The 17,522-nt window shown below is 39.9% G+C and overlaps 1 protein-coding gene across 1 annotated transcript in view; it reads right to left on the bottom strand.

The window, feature by feature from the left end:
• Positions 1-17,522, bottom strand: part of cdh13 (cadherin 13, H-cadherin (heart)) — a 318,397-nt gene that overhangs the window by 54,133 nt on the left and 246,742 nt on the right. Inside the window, exon 12 of the mRNA XM_051381597.1 lies at positions 1,734-1,876. Within this exon, the coding sequence (XP_051237557.1) occupies positions 1,734-1,876 (143 nt within the window). The remainder of the gene's footprint in view (positions 1-1,733; positions 1,877-17,522) is intronic.

Raw genomic sequence — 17,522 nt, 5'->3', positions numbered from 1 at the left:
GTTGGAATTCTAACCTGCTGAACTAAGATGGTGAACATCAGGATGTTAGCATTGTGACTGTAAGCAAGTTAGCACACTAAAAGTTTTGGCTCAAAGCAGAGCAACTCTTAGACTTGTTTTGTTAGTGCCAATATGATGCCTATTTCAAGTACCAAAATAGAAACATATTTTTGTTGATATCCTTTGAGGAATGGAAATAGAGGTTAACAGCGACACACAATGTGTCAGTTTTACACTTTGATTTTTGATTAAACCAAGGAGATAGAGAGAGTTTTAGAGATGTTAGTCGACAGATTTGTATCTTCTGACAGAATCAGGCTATTTTTTCCTGATGACTTGTGCTAAGCTAAGCTAACTGGCTGCTCCATTAGAATGATCTTAATCTTCTTATATCTCTCAGCAAGAAAATTAATGTGTATTTACCAAAATGTTAAACAATTTCTTTTATGCCTTGGTGTTGCAATCAGTATCTCAAAAACTATAAAAATATCGAGCTGTACGGTACGCTATCTTCTGGCTCCAACAGTAATCTTTGCCTTGTCCACTCATAATCTTCACCATTTCTCTTCTTCTCCACCTATTCCTTACCCACTTCCCCAACTTTATATCTTTTTTCCTGTTATCTCCTCTTATGTCTCTTCCTTTCTCTTCTTCCACTGACCCTTCCACTTCCTCCACCTTCTCCCCCTGCCCCATCATTACTCCTCTTTCAACACTCATCTTTCTAAGGCTGCCAAATTCCCCAGCACAACAGTGCTATTCTGCTGCCTACTAATAGAATCTCTCAGTTCCTCTAATGGATCTGTCAGAATCTTCCTGGGCACAGGAGACCAGATAGATTGATAGGAAGAGTGAGAGAAACAGAGAGAGAGAGAGGGACAAAGGGACAAAGAGACACAGGGACACATGAAGAGAGAAGCAAAGAGAAATGGGAGAGATGCGTTGGGGCTCTCAACACTTTCATCTGTGCCATGGAAAGTCTCAGAGCAGCAGCTCCACTGACACTGCCAACCAGCGACCATATGGTCCGACAGAAGCAGTGCCACTTAAGGCCAACCCATTGTCACCACGGGATAAAGTCAGTTTCACTATGGTTAGGTGAAAGTAACAGACAGGGTGAGTCTTTTCCAAGAGTGTACTGTACTTATATGCACAGGCAGGGTTTCTACTTTTTCGTGTTTGCTTCAATGATTCTGCACTGGCACTCACCCAGGAAGAATTCTTTGTAAAATGCAAATGAGAATAAATGGTGGGAAACCTTGTGGGCTCGCTGCCACGGCATAAAGTAGAATCTTTATCACACTAATACACTTAAAACACATTTAACACCCTAAATAGGTTATAAAAAATTGTTTTGAGTAGTAGATAAAGTGAACTTTGTGTAAATATATTACGTTGACACTTCTGGTGCTGTGGTGGGTTTACGCTTTGAATTAAACAATGTTTTTTTTTTATCCACCAGGACCATTGCTATCCATTCCAACAATCCAATCATTAATTTCTTTGTCCCAAACAACCTTTTCAAGTTTTTCCTGTGAAATATCTACCAGGCACAAGTTTTGGAAGTCTTTTAATTAATTACTACTAATTACGGGTGCATTAAATTAAATTAAAAGTAGCAAAATGGACATGTGTTTATCTCAAGGTTTTACAGATTATTTAAAATACATCACATACTGCGTATGTCTAATTATCTTCTTTCAATGATGTACAGTGGGGTATCTGACACTCACCGTTGTCTGTGGCGATGAAGACAGCTGTGTATTTATTGTCATGGACATAAGGAGACTCGCGGTCCAAAGAGGCCGACGTGTTGACAGTTCCTCTGACTGGGTTCACACTCAGCCAGCCTGCTGGGTCTTGCAGAACAGCATACCTGGGAGAAAGTAAATAACATAAGTAAGAAGTTGTGACCATATAAGCACCAGAACATCAACTATGGTCTATCTCTCAGAAAAGGTGTCTTTACAGTTTATTTTGGTCTTATATTTTTAGGTTACAGGCATCTCACAGACAGACAGCTCCATATACAACAGCAACAGACACAACAGGCATTTTAACTCTCTCTGTACACTCCATACTTGTCCTGTACACTGTATAACAAATAAGAATTCCTGACTCTAGCTTAAAAAATATTCCTATTTGGAAAAATTGTGCAGCAAAGGTTTTTAAATTATATTATAAAGCAACAAGATAAGTTGTTGTAAGACTACTATATACATGAAAAGAAAAACAAGGGTGAAAAGAAATGTGAAACAAGGCTGTTTCTTACACAATCTAAGGGACCTCGTTGAGATGGCACATTGTTCACATTTTATATATCTGCCCTTTTAAAGAGCAGCTCTTAGAGTTACCTTGGACACCTACTACTGCGAATGATTAAAACAGTGTAGGTGAGACCTCTTTACAAACAATAAGTATAAAACCTAGTAGTTTCAGTGAAGATGCTACAATACTACATAAGGGATGGCTAGAATCAAATTAAAACAAAAGCTAGAATCAAACTGCAGTTTGATGAAGTTTTATCATCTGAAGCTAGATACTGTACAGTTTATGTAATGTGTTTATGTACAGCATAACATGTGACAGTACGGCTTAAAGGCGACAGAAGAAAATAATGAACACAACATTTCAGCTAAGAGCTTGCCTAAGATTTGTTAAGTGAAAGAAAGTTGTAAGTTGTGCAGTTTGTTATAGATGTGATAAAGGTGCTGAGTGAACGTTGTGGAAATGTGCCCAGAGTTACTTCCTGTGCATAAGCTCTGTCCCTAAGTGCATGTGTGTGTAGGTGACTGCTGCAGCAGCTCCTGCAGGGCTGAGGTTTGAAGATGATGGAGGACCTCTCCAGAAATCTTGTGGGCGAACGGCCAAGCCGACATCGCCTTGAAAACGAGCAGAAGAGCAGATCATGACCCTGCTAATGTGGCCACTCAGCCGGCCACTGATGGCGAGTGGATGGTGATTGGAAGGGGCTTGCATCTGTGTTAATGTCAAAAGTGATTGATTTCGAAAGTCTGGTGCACCATTTTTTTTACCATGTATACACAAATGTGCAGGCACGTACATACATATCTTTAAGCAGATACTTATAAATGGGCCTACATGTATATAAGTTGTATTTGTGCATAGATGCACAAAAGGCACAAATAGGCAGCAAGAAATGTCTCAGATACACACACACAGACACACAAGACGACAGACTTTCTTCACCACAAGGCCGCTCTTTGCCAAAGTGCTCAGCAGTAGACAAATTGTCTTTGAAATGGAACTCTTCAGCTAACAGAGCGCGACAAAGCCTTGGGAAATGGCTTTGCAATCAACCTCTGCTCACACCTTTCCCCCCTCGCTCTGACTCACACGCACTTTCCTTGCCAGTGATCGCTACTGTTAACCAACACATATGTTTACCTGTAACAAAAGAGGCACTGCTGTGAGGTTAAATGCACTATGAATAATGACACATATATCATTGTACATGTTCTCCTTCTTCACGTCTCTCTCTGCTTCTTACACGAACACACGGAGCACCCATATGATTCATGAGGCCAACTCAGCCAGTAAAACAGAGCTAGACTCACAGGTTATTAACCTCCATATGTCTCACTCCTCCCATCACTGACTATACTATCAGACATTCACTCTCATCTCTGTGTTGCATATTACATTACATGTAAGACCTACTAAATATGTACTACAAACTTACAAAATTGCAGTCAAGAAAATACCAAAGTCATGTATGAGGTCATTTAGAAACAGTCTCTATCTTCTCTTTATTTTTTAACTGTAATATGTACTGCTCATCAAACTGTATCTTGGTCACAAGTTTGATATTTTTGGAAATATGTTTATTCGCATTAGCTGAGTCCAAAGACAGAAAACAGGAGAAAACAGCCAGCCTAGCTGTGTCCAAAGGTAAGAAGAAAAAAGCTCACTAATTAGTACACATTAATTATCTTGCTTGTTTTGAAGTGTAATAATGACATGTTGTGGTTTTATGAGGGGTTATTTCCTGGACAATCTGCCTGCCAGTGTTATGATGATGTCAAGACTGTTTCCAGTCTTTGTGCTAAGCTAAACTAATCAGCTGTTAGCTGTAGCTTCATATTTTGCACACAGGCATGAAAGTGGTATCAACTTTTCAAAAAATGCTTAACTATTTCTTAAATGGCAAATTTTACTGTCTGGAATACTTATCAGAGATGTTTGTGAAAAGTTTTCAGATTCATTTTTTTCCTCAAAAATCCAGTTACAGTAGAGTTACAGTAAATCCAGACATCAACAGAAACTACAATCCAAAAAAGGTGCTATGTAATATACATTTCGACACTGATGCCCTGCTAAATCTTTCAGAGTAAAGCAAAAATCCCTCTGCATTAACCAGGGATTGAAGTCTGGAAATCAGCAGAGCAGCCTGACCATCATGTATCCCTGAAATCTTCCCTTAAATGTTCATTTTGATCCCATATAAAACTCACATTCACTCTAAAAGCTCAAACCCTGGGAACCTCTTTCAGACACGCTGACAGCCAAATACAACGGAGCTACGTGGACTGTTGAATTAAATATCAGGGTTTCTACCAACAGTAGAAGTTCCGAAGACGTGTAATGCTTCTGTCTGTTTAAGTGCAGGCTCAAAGGTAACCACTAAATGAGTCAGATCCACTGTTCCTCCCCTCTGTGAAAACATGGGGACAGTCCATTAGAGCCCTTTAAAGGGCAAATTAGAAAGACATTAAAAAACCATTAGGAATATTCATATCTGGTTATACGTGGTTATCTCCAAAAGCAGAGAAGGCCCAAACAAATCAGTCAACAAATGAGACAGCGCACAAACACACTGATCACGCATGTCCCCATTTAGCTGCAAATACACACACCCGCTTTAAACATGCACACACTCAAGCAAAAAGTAAAACGTGCAAGTTAAAGCAAAAAAAAAAAAAAAAAAGCCTGTGTATTCTGCTTGCACTGTGAAATAATTCTCAAGACAGCGAGGTGATTTGTCCAGATTTTTGCTTGAGTGGCAGAAAGTGCCAGATCGCAAGCAAACACTGTGACCCCAATGTTGGAGGGAGCAGGCCGTTATATTGCTCTTTCCGTTGCACTGCAGAGCTACACCCTTAGGGGCTACTCTGAGCTGCTATAGCTGCCATCAGAGCCCAGTCAGGGTGTGTGTGTGTGTGTGTGTGTGTGTGTGTGTGTGTGTGTGTGTGTGTGTGTGTGTATGCATGTATGTGTATAAGTGTGTATGTTTTGGTAAGGGATTGCCCTGAGCTGTAAGAGGACACAGAGGAGCCTGGCTGGGGCTGGCAGGAGTCTAGTGCATCTGTCTGACTGACTCATTAGGTGCAATTTAAAAAAGAAGAAGAAGCCATCCTTTCAATGTTTATCAAAAACAAAGGGTTGGTTTAAATTATGAGTAAAAATGTAAATGATCTGCTTTTAAGTTGAAAATACTATAATTTGAGAAAATTGCAGGCACTTGGTAATTTTTGTTGTTGTAGTTGAAAACATATAATTCTGCAGCGGGTATGCTATTTTACAACATTCAATAAGAAAGCTGTGCAGAAAAACCTAAAACGATTTTATTTGAACACTGAAATAACCTGGCACAAAATTATGCTTAATAAAACTATAAAGGGAACAATACATATTGAGGATGTATTCAGAAGTATTTATCTGGGAGCAGAGTGTTACTGTGGCTCTTGTTGATGTGTTGAGGCAGATGTGGTCTTTCTAAGTCTAATCTAAGCCTTGTTCTTCAGTGCTTTCAGACAACTCAAAGGGATCTGGGAGCAGAAGGGAGAAAGACACTTGCCTCCCACTTGTAATCCAGTTACATCGGGAGCAAAATGCTGGCATACATTGTGTACATCTGTGTGTATTTTTTTGTCAGTAGCAGGTGTGGGTGGGATACACAGAATAAGACAATTTGTGGTAAGAGCTCATTTAGAGAGAATATAAAAGCTGAGTAGTGAGCACCATAGAGCTCTTTGCATAAATGATGATTATTGCTCTGGTTTGTTTTTTCTTGGTAAGATATGTTGCTGGCACCACTTCTAAGTAGTAGTGTGGTTATTTGTGCAGTTTCTTCTTTTTAAATGCACATAGGTTTGCTATGAACTAATAGTGAAGGTGGATCTCTGATGAGCTTGGAGTCTCACAACATGCTTTTCTAATAAAAAGGTTGAACACTGAAGTGCTTTTCAATTTGTTTAATTTGATTTCCATCATACCGTAGCCATATTGCTTGTTGCACGTCTTGTTCGAACATCATGTTTGTGTCGAGAAACTAAAAATAAAAAAATAAAAAAATAAAAAGTAATGATCTTAAATGGATGGTTAAATAATCTTAACTGACTTACACTTTTCTTGCATCATCTAGTGCAGTATTAAACGTATTGAAATGCAAATGTTAATAAAATGTAGCAGATAAGTTTTCAGGCATTAGTGAACACTGAGACTGTCCTCAAACATGCAAATGAGTGATTCAGTTATTTATTATTGCACTGTCAAAACGTTTTAGAACTCACAAAAGACTGATTTTGACCATTCTTTTTAAAAACTTAGCATTAGAGGCTCAGATATCCTGACTTTTAGTCCCTGGTATAGGTCAAGCTTCAAAAACACTAGATCCTACATTTCCCATGATGCAACTCAGTAGCATCTTTCATTAGACCAGGGCTTCTAAAATTGTGTTGTGGGCCCCATTGGTGGCTCATAGAGCCACTACAAGTTGAGGCGTGGATGACCAAGGAAAAATATTAAGTGGAACTAAGATGAATGAATGTGATTTATGTAGGTGAAATAAAGAGTTTGCTGACACTATTGTGAAATTCAACTTGGATTAGTTTTGGTTCCCCTATCATTGTTACTGATTGCTAAAAAATTGTAGCGAGTTAACTTTTTTCGGCTTCTTAAGGGGGGCATGCCAGAAAAAGTTTGAGAACCTCTAGATGCTGCCTCCTAAAACCCCAACAGACCTTTTTCACAGCAGCCATTTTGACATAATAGTAGGGTAAACAAGGTGTTACCAATAATACAATTTAAGGTTCTGTTCCATTTAGCCTTTCCAGTGAGCCAACATGCACAATATAGCAGTACCCTCACTGTGTTTGACCTGAACGGAACACAACCTTAATTAAGGTCATTGGTAACACCTGTGATTAGCCTATTATTACATGGTAAGATGGCTGTGAAAAAGGTTTGTTCTTTCAAACTCCCAACTCCAGGTTGTAATGGGGGTTTCTGTTAACAAACCTAACTCAAGATAATCCTGATGACATCTCAAAGCAAAAATCTCCCTGCAGAGGGGACATCATACAACTGTTTTCACTGGTTGTACAGGTACCTGCTGCTGCTGGTCACAGAATGAGACCACTGAGACTGAACCAAAGGTTGAAGGCAATGAGATGAAAGATGTTAAAATGTTCAATGGAGCAGAGTTAATCATAATTCTCTTCACAATGAGCAACTCATTTTACATAGCCATTGCACCAATTGTTCATATAAACAAATATTGATTAGTGCAGGTTTCACCCGTAGAGGTAATATACCAGAAAACATTTGCAAGTCCTTTTTGGAACATTCATATGGGTCATTTTAGAAGACAAACAATGCTATTGAGATATTAGGACTTTCTCTGAACTGTAGCAAACCTATTATGTCTACAACATCACAATCTTTTAAACTAACACAGTATATTTTACGCATTTTAGACACATCAGTGAGAAAACCTACCCAAAGTGTGAGTGTTTGACATTATTCCTTATTTTCCTTTTTTTCCTTATATTCAAGGCAAATTGCACAGTTGGAGTCGCCCTTCGCCACAGACAGACAGACAGACACACACACACACACAAACACACACACACACACACACACACACACACACACAGGCTCACAGGCATGCACCAACTGTTCACAGCTCAGTGGAACATCCAGAGCTACAGAGCAGGTTAGAGTCCACATGAAACTCCCAAAGCATACGCTGAATTCATCCATCTATCCCTTAAAGCTGAGCTTGTTTTTCTGCTTAGCCCATGTGGCTTTCCAGGGGGTTGATGGATATTCATGCCCTCACCTCCCTCTCCGAATGTGCATCATTAAGTTTTACAAAACAGCCATAACAATCTAGGACGACGGGTCAGGTCATACTGACTTTAAGAGGTAAATTGGTTTGGGGTAGTGAAGCATTGGTTCTCCACCTCAGGTTCTGGACCCCTTCCAGGGAGCTGTGAGATGATTTTGTGAGTCAAAGGGAGATTTACTTAACATAGAATATATGCAAAGAATATACCAGTGCTTATGTATTTATATTGCTGTTTTACTTTTAAACCATGTTTAATAATTTGAGTTTGCTTTTGGGCTTACTTCAATAATCAAATAAAATTGTGTGAAAAACATCCTTTGTTTTAGTGACAAAGTCCATTACCCACACACCTATATCAGGGTTTTGCAGGCATCATTTTATTTTCAGGGGGTTGAGATATTCAAAGGTATATAATGAACACAGGTAGGGGCACCGGGGAAGCTAGAAACTAGACTACTGTTTGGCTGATTAAAATGCCCAGGAGTAAGGTGGAGATAGTATTGCATAATGAGACAAAGATCAGTGTCAAACAACACTGGCGCAACATGTGATTCCCAGGTGTTTCTACGCGGCTTTGAAGAATAATGATTTGAACTGTCTAAGGCAAAGGGAAATGCATCCAATTTGAATATATCTAAATGGATGTAAGTATTTGTATATGAAGAGAATCAAAGGTCATATACCTCTGCTCTGTTTGGTCACTTGATAAGCTGACCATTTTGTACTCTGTGAATCTGTTTTATAAAACTTAATTCAATTTGCACAAACTCTACCTTCTCTCACTCATACTCCCCTTTACAGACACACCACCAGCACCACTTAAGAACTTAGTCTTACTATTTTAAGTGTCAGTGTTCCCCATTTTCAGTTTTCTGCAGTGCACTGCAACTTCGACAAGTGTACACTCATACACTTGGATGGCAATGACAGTATATTACAGGAAAATCTATTATGCATTTCTTCCACTACCCCCTACTCATCCCCATTTCTCTGACTTTCTCTCTTGTTCTTTCTGTCCCCACTCTCTGTTGGCTCTTACTTTATCTTACTGTCTTTATCTGTCTCTCTATCACTTTCTTCTCTCTCTCCTGCCAGCAAGATCTTCCAGTGATTGGAGTCTAACTTACTAAGAGAGAGGAGACGGCACAGAGCCAATGCTAATAGTGTGTTTCTATCCGAGAGCTGCTGAGTGTGTGTGAGCAATAGATATGAGGACATCAATCAAGGGACGCACAGTAAAAAGTAGAGGGGTAGTACGGGCCGACTTGTGTTTGGCCGTAACAACTGTACACTTCATCCAAACTCGGGGCTAGTAAAGCAAGAGGAGGAGAAAAGGAAAAGGGAGGGGGCAGAGCAGGGAGAGCGAGATAAGGAGACGGATCGAGAGTGGAGATAAGACAGGGACGCGTGAGCCTGGAACTGTGAATAAATGTGTAATAAAAACAAATTCTCTCCTCTCTCCATCACCGACTCCTCCCCATTTCCTCTTGGTTCCGCTTCTTCTCTGGTGGCGTCATCTGAGGTATCAGTCCTGCAGGGATCCAGTTCTGGGAACCTGGAACCACCTCACACCCACACAGGGTAATGCCAGACAAAATCTGACCCACTTACAAAAGACAAGTGACCTAATTTGCCCTGTATATAAATGAGCTTAGAGGTCCTAATTATGGGTCAACCATTAAAGCGGATATGAGGAATATTTTTATGTTAACAACGGGTTACATATCTTCTTGTATGTGACAGGGGTCGTGATTTATCATCTGACTCCGCAGTTCTACAAAACATTATAGCATCTTTCAGCTCATTGTTTTGGGGACTGCAGTTTTATTATCGCCCCAAAATCCACATTACACTACCTGTTCAGCATCCAGCAGCAAACAGACAACGTTAATGAAAGACTGGTGAACATAATGGAAGATTTAGCTGCTAAAGACTTGATGGAAACCAAAAGCAGAGCTTAAAGGAGAGTAAACTAAATACTGGACATTCATCACACACAGCTATATCAACTTAAAAGGTGATATGTCAGTGTTGTGTTGACAACTTGTTTCCACTGCCCTCAAGTGGCCAAAAAAGTCAGTTACAGAAGTCCTCTGCAAACAGTTACTTGAACTTCTGTGCTTTTCCACACACCGCTAAATTGTTTCAAAAGCTGACACAGTGACATCATTTGGAGTATAGCAACCAACTTTTAGTTCTAAGTCTCCAAACCCCATATGGAGATTTAAGTGGCCAGACAACTGGCAATGATGCTAATTAATTTATGCTTTTAATGTTCCTTTTATTTTACCTGCAGACCACCCGCATCTAATTCATCTTCTCCAAAAGTAGCATGAACCAGAAGTTACCTAACTCATTGCAGGACTCCAGAACCAGATGTTCAGTCTGCATGGGGCCTTGACAAGTCCTTCCATTGAGGTATTTACTGTCAGAAGTCAGAGGGCAGAAACATTTGCATTTCTTTTGATTTGTGATAATAAACCTTGAGGCATATTAAAAAAAAAAAAAAGTATTATTCTTTTTTCTGAGAAACAGAGAGAGTGGATTTTGCTTTGCAGTCATTGTGCTTGAAAAATATGGGACCCCTTCGGGGTTGCCTTTAGAGACCTAGGTCAGCTGCTCTGGGCTGGATTTCAACTTTAAACTAAGCTGAGCTGCCCAGTTTTGGCCAATCAATGCTCCAGGCCATGTGGACAAATTACCCACGTCACACCTGTTCATATTTCTGCTCTGTATCAGCACAGTGCAGCAGGTCTATACACGGGAAATAAATGTGACAGCGCTGAGAAAGGAGAAAGCAAACGCTGGTGCATGTCGCATCAATCATCTGTCAGAGAGATTCAGTTGAGGTTTGTCTTTGTGTAAGTGCCAGTGAGCCAAGTATGGGAACTTAAAAAGTGGAAAAGAAGACATGAACAGGAACGTGTGATGGCATTTCAAACAAGAAAAGCATCACATTTACATGCGTCTATAGCATATAGGAAGCTGTCTCTTGGCAGAGAATAGCTTGCAGGAACACATGAAAACAGCTAAAGTGGAACACTAGCCTACAGCCTTAGCCACTGATAAGTTATGCAAAAAGAAACAAGTGCATTAGGTGTTATATGTGTGAATTAAAATGGAAAGGGAAAAACTAAGAAAAGTGACTCAGTGGAAAGGTACGACTGGTGGTTACAGAATTTCCTCCTTTTGTGTCTCCATGGGTGGCAGCATCGGAGAAGACAGTCTCTTTGCTCTGCCTGTCTGCTTTATACAGTTACTGATCCAGTGTCCCATCCTAGCTTGAATCAAATCTGGGCAAGAGTGTGACTGAATATGGACTCAACCCACGTTTGATTACACAAACCCAAAAAACCCTCAAAGGTTCTCTTTGCTCTTTTCAGCCTGTTGACTATTGTTTGCTGTATGCCAGGTAAAGTCTAGAGGAGGCTCTCTGCCAACTCCCCTCAACAACTGCAGACGCTCCGCTGAGTACAGCGAACAAAGACCAACTGTGTCGGCTTAACAGTGGAGTGAGCGTGGGGGACAGCAGGCTGAAAATCAAAGATGAAAATGAAAGGTTTGCACCGTCAATATTTGGCAAGGAACAGAGAGGAGTATGCAAGGACACTGCTTTGACACATGAATGCACAAAGAAGGCACATCAGCTATGTACAAGAGTGTATCTACACATACACATAGAGACACCAGGGTGTCGTCCTCATTGAGTGTAGCATCATTTTCATAAATTAGCAAGCTTGAGTAACACAACACAGAACAAAAAAGTTATTATCATAATAAGGTGCAAAATAGCACCTCTTTGCATCAGTTGAAAACCATAACCCTGTAATTAACAGGAAGAAAAGCAATTTACTCCTGCTCCACAGTACAGCATCCCTCTCTCCCTGTTCCTCTTGGCATCTTTTAGGATTGTTTTAATTATTTCCTGGCATACTGACTGTATGACTAAAGCCTCTCCCTGCCCCCACTCTTCCTCGCTGTCTGTCTCTTGCTCTCTCTCTCTCTCTCTCTCTCTCTCTCCCCACAAACACTCACTCGCTCACTCTTCCCTCTTGTACCACGCATTTTGGCATGCCTTTACTCGGCTGCTTGAAATAAGAAATACATCTAAACATCTGATTAGCCTGTAAACAGCCCCTTAACATCCCAGAAGGACAGAGGAAAGGAAGAGATGAAAATGGAAGACACTGTATGACTCAGCCTGTTTTGCTCTGCGGGGTGACATTAGAATGAAAAACCTGCAACTTGTATCCTTGAAATTTTGTCTAAGACAGTCCATCTTCTGCGTTTGGGTGATGCAATGCTGCCTAAAACGTTAGCATAGCCCTGTCCCATATTGGATGAAAGCTTGATAGAGGTTTTGGGGAAGTATGCAGAGTATCTGGGGCAACTTTACACTGCTGGCAAATGTCAGTTTGATTCTATTTTAACATCATTCAGTAAGACACCACTGCACACTGAAAACCAACTCAAATGATTATTATTTAGACACTCTCCCCTACCAGCCACTAAATTGAGGCTAAATTATGTTCTGTATACTGTTTTCTGATGACAAAGGACAAGATTTGGGAGCTGGTTCCAAATTTCAAACCCGCTTTCTGACAACTGCTTCCCCATGACACCACAGATTTTGCTGATTGACGGCTATTTATTGCAAACAGTGATGAACACCTACAGCAGCGGGCTCTCCAGTAAACATGCTCCCCTTGTTTATTTTAATGTTAGACCTGCACCATGGCAGAGAGAAAATATATTTGAATGTGTGGCTGCATTTTACTAAATTAGATAAAAATGGCAGAAGAAAAATACTTATAAAACATTGTTTTTAAAGTGTGGCCACTGACACCAATATTTAGAGGTATTAAGAGGTAATTAATTTCAACAATGTGATATTTTTACGCATGAGACCTGCTATTCAAAGCATTCTCTTTTATCTGCACCATTTACGATACGTTTGGTTTTATAGGCAATTTTATGTATTCTATTATTAGCTTAAAAATGCAACTAAACAGAAATTGTAATTTAATTTGTAATGTTCGCAATGTGTGTGCCTGCCGCTCTCTTTATTATATGAATTTAAAAAAAGTACAGATGGACATCTCAGCAACACAATTTGATATGCTGCCTAATGTTTAAAACTGGTGACTGATGGCTTACCTTGGTTACTGATTACAATCTGTAAATTCTATATATTGATGCGGACTGACAAGGAATGATGAGGAAAAAAGCTTCATACACAGTGTTCAAGGTAATTACTGCAAAAACAGCCGGAAATGCTGCCCTGAAAGCAAAACAGTACGCTGTAAAACCTAATGAGTTAGTTCAACTCATACTGTTTGAGGAAATTGACTGCCCTAAACAGTTAAAAAACAGTTTGCATCTTCATTCTTCATGTAACTTCATATTGCCACTTAAATATTTAAATTAAACTTTTTTTGAAGAATCTTTTTCTTTTTTGCAGCAGTAGTAGATTCATTTCCAAATGTGGTGATGATACTGGAGTCTCCAAATGTCCGCCATGTCGCACCATGTCAAAACGAGTGAAGTCAGGGTAAGGACATTGGTGTCTGACACTTTACCTTTATTATTGGTATGGGGGTTGAACTGAGCTACTTACTATGATCTAATGTAAAATGTCACACTTGCAAAAAAAAAAAAAAAAAAGAAAAATGGATTGGATTGAAAAATGGTTGTGTGTAGTTTTTCATAATGTTTCATAGATTGTTGGTGATGACTGATGAGCTATTATGATGTTCAGTATATAGAGTGGATGAATGCTGCATACTCCTTCCTGTTGACCTGATTATTTAGCCTACACACAAAATTTGTCAAGTTATATAACTAGCCCTGTTACTGGGTCTGCTGCTTTGGGGCGTTTGCAGGGTTAATTTTTAATGTGATGTGTTGAGAGAACAGAGGGACAGAGGGAGAGGTTGTAGGCAAAATCCATTTAGCTGTATGTCACTTCTTTGTGGCAAACTTCTGGCCAAATAAATGTGCTCTGCTGCTGTGTGTGTGCACGGCCACTTTGAACTTTGGGCTAACTTTTGGAATTAGTTAGCAAAAGTTCAGCAAGCGTATTATTGATTTCCTCTTTACTTTACTTTCCCGTTTCATCCCCATTACTTTGGGCTTTGTGCACTTCGCAGTGACCAGAACATTTAACTGGCCCAGCACATCCAAGCTGGACACATTTGCAGGCCAGTCGCAGCCAATCAAATCTTCATTAATGACAACCTACATATTATAAAAACTCCTCGCTGGCTCCATGCCAACATAAATCCTCATCAGTGTGCTCTCTTGGTATGTCTTTCTGTCATCTTTCTCTTATGTCCTGCATCCTCTGTATCTCTCTCTATCTTCTTCTGTTGGTTATCCCACGCAGACAGGGACCATTTCAGGCAGATCTGAAGGTGATCACGCTGTCTGACCCCTCAGAGGTCAGCCTTTGTAGGATTCCACACCCCTCTCCTTCACACAAACTCTGTCATCCTCACAGTCTGTCTGTCTGTCCGTAGATCTCTCTCACTCTCTCACTCTCTTTCCTCATCTCTTCCCTTACCGCGGCTCTCAAAGCTACCTGCCAGTTTTCATGGCTGACATTCCAGCTCCCCATCCCTCTTCTTTTAAGTGCCATCCCTTTTAACTTGAATATGACCAGAGTGAGAAGTGAAAGTAGACAGGTAGCTGCTGAATAATGGATGACCCAACAGTTTGAGATTCTCTCCATTTTCAAAAGCAAGGAGAAAAAAATAACTTAACCGAGGATAAGTCCTGGTGAAGAGGTGGCTAAGTTTGAGGGCCTCCGAGTGTTAGCTAAACTGGCATATATAGTGGAATCAAAATAAATAATTTTAGAAACACATTCGGAATGTTTTTATCTTTCTTGCTAATGCCAGTTTTTTTCCTCCGTTCAGCTTGTCTGTCCAACTGTTGTTCTAGGCATTCTGTTTTATCTGTCTACAGCTTCTCCATGCAGTGGAAAATCTTTGGAAACGGCTGGTACATTTTGACCTGTTGTCTTGTTTCAGTGGAGAAAAGCTGCAAATATTTACTCTGATCACTTGAGAGAGAGAGAGAGAGAAAAAAAAAAAAAAACTAACCACACACACTAGACCAAAAAATATCAAGAAAACAAATGGAAGAAAAAGGACAATTTTCTTGTCTCTGCAATGTTAGTATCAACTTTGCACAGATGTTATCCTCCATGATTCACTGCTGCACGCTGTGTTCCAACTACGGCCATGAGTTCAGTTAAGGTACTTTTTGTTGAAAACACAGTCTCCTTTTCCCATCAAGCATCACTTACTTCAGTGTAAATAGTTGTTCGACAACTGATGAGAGTCCTGTCACTGGAAATGAGACCTAATTAAATTAGCCAAACTTTCTTAATGACACATTAGATTATTTGCTCCCCTCTTCACAGCCTACCGCATTGGCACCGGAGCAGAATGAAGAATCAAGTTTGAGAAAATAAACTTTCTGGCTAAACTTTCTTCCAAATTTCAGGGTACAAATCTACCCTGAAGTGTTACATACCGTATATCTTCAATGTCAAGTGCCCACGCATCAAGCTAAACTCTGCCGTAGTTAGAGGTTTACCAGAGATACATTTTTGTCAAAAGCCAGAAGTCCAACTGTCTCCGTCTCCCATCTACGCTGTCTGATGTTGCTTTCTTCTTCAGCACTCTCATAAAACCATTCTGCTCGACTAATGCCCTAAACCAGTCAAGAGGGCTAGAAAACTTCTTCAGCAGAAACATGAGACAAATCCCCCCAGAGCCTAATAGTTTGGCCTAAATACTGTATGGGATTAAAACGACTCATATTTGCTGTAATTATGTAACTTGTCCGTTTATGAGGACAGAATGACAGTATGGGCTATTTGAGGTCAGTTTGAGGGAAAGTTCTGTATCTAGCGATGCATGGGGAAATTGTTGGGTTGTTTTTAATCATTATTTTCACCACTGTGCCAAATAAGGTAAATTAAAATATGAAGCCTTTCTGCCCTGGGTGATATTTTAATTAATTCTATTTTACATAAAATAAATCTATTAATAGTTAAATCATGTGATACATCTCCTCCAGCTTCACATCGTCAACATAAATGAAACAGAAGAAGACCAGCAGTGAGATCTTTGGTGACTGCAAGACTATTTGGGGATCATCAGAGCTCATCTGGGCAACTTCAAGGTGTTTGTGGTCGAAGTGTAACAGATTTAATCTATTCATTTGATGAAATGTTACACCCTCGCAAGCAAATACCATGTTTCTCAACAGCATCAAAAAAAAAAAAAAAAAGTGGAGAAGAGCTGTCTAATAACCTGGATAATGAGATAGCTCCTATTAACCCTTCTGGGTTCTGCTTGGCTGTGGGCTAGAAACCAGGCTAATGAGAGGCTTCACAGCACAGCCTGTTCCTTTACTATACGGCTTTTGAAGCATATTCCTGCAGTCACCCACTTCAAGTAGAATCAATAATTGTCCTAATTTGAGTGATTAGACCTCCAATTAAGATTACCATTAATGTTGACGTTGTAAGTTGTCTTAAGGCTTGATCTTAATTCTGCCTTCCTGTGTCAAACACATATGAAGGCTGAAACTGCACTCATTAGGTAGTTCAATCTTAGTGACTCCCGTTTCGCCACTTTCTCCCTTTTTGTTCGTGCACATGCCCTCTAGATGTCCTCATTGAGCCTCCTGCCGCTGTGTGTCACCTGATTGCTGCTGTGACCACCACCTGCCTGCACCCCTGTCTTACATCACCTAATTAGCATTTCAGTACAAACAACAACATCATTCTCACATCATCTGACATTTTGTTCCTAGTATTCAAGTTGCCTTCCCTGTTTGTTATTGCCTGTCATATGCCTTCTTCACACCTTTTTCACAGCAGCCATTTTGACATGAAATAGTAGGGTAAACACAGGTAACTAAGGCTCTGGTCCATTTAGTGTGAGCCTTTTCAGTGAGCCCACATGCACAACAGCATCATGGCTTTGTTTGACCGAAATGTAACCTTAATTCGTATCATTGGTAACACCCGTGTTTACCCTACTATTTCATGTCAAAATGACTGCTGTGAAAAAGGCCTATTATGATGCTGACTCCTTGACCTTTTGTATGGTAGGCAATTTGACTCTTGATAGCAGGAAAAGGTGTAACAGACAACATTAACGGTGGCCCTGCTCCATTTAGGAGTGTTTAAATATCTATGATTTAAATCAGTTATAAACCAAGGACACAAAAAAGTAAATGTTTTACAGTTGACTTTGCTGCTTTACAGACTAAATGAGGCAATACACTTTGTAGTCTTTGCTGGCAGTGCTTAAAATATGAGTGAATATTTGTTGCTAACTTGACAAAATGGTCTTTGCTAATCACATCCCTGTTTGTATCTACAAACAAAGTCAGATTTTCTGAATAGCGC

The sequence above is a fragment of the Dicentrarchus labrax genome, unplaced genomic scaffold, assembly GCF_905237075.1.
Source record: "Dicentrarchus labrax unplaced genomic scaffold, dlabrax2021, whole genome shotgun sequence".
Lineage (NCBI taxonomy): Eukaryota > Metazoa > Chordata > Actinopteri > Moronidae > Dicentrarchus > Dicentrarchus labrax.
The sequence above is the reverse complement of the archived record's forward strand: the minus strand, read 5'-3'. Positions and strand labels throughout refer to the sequence as shown.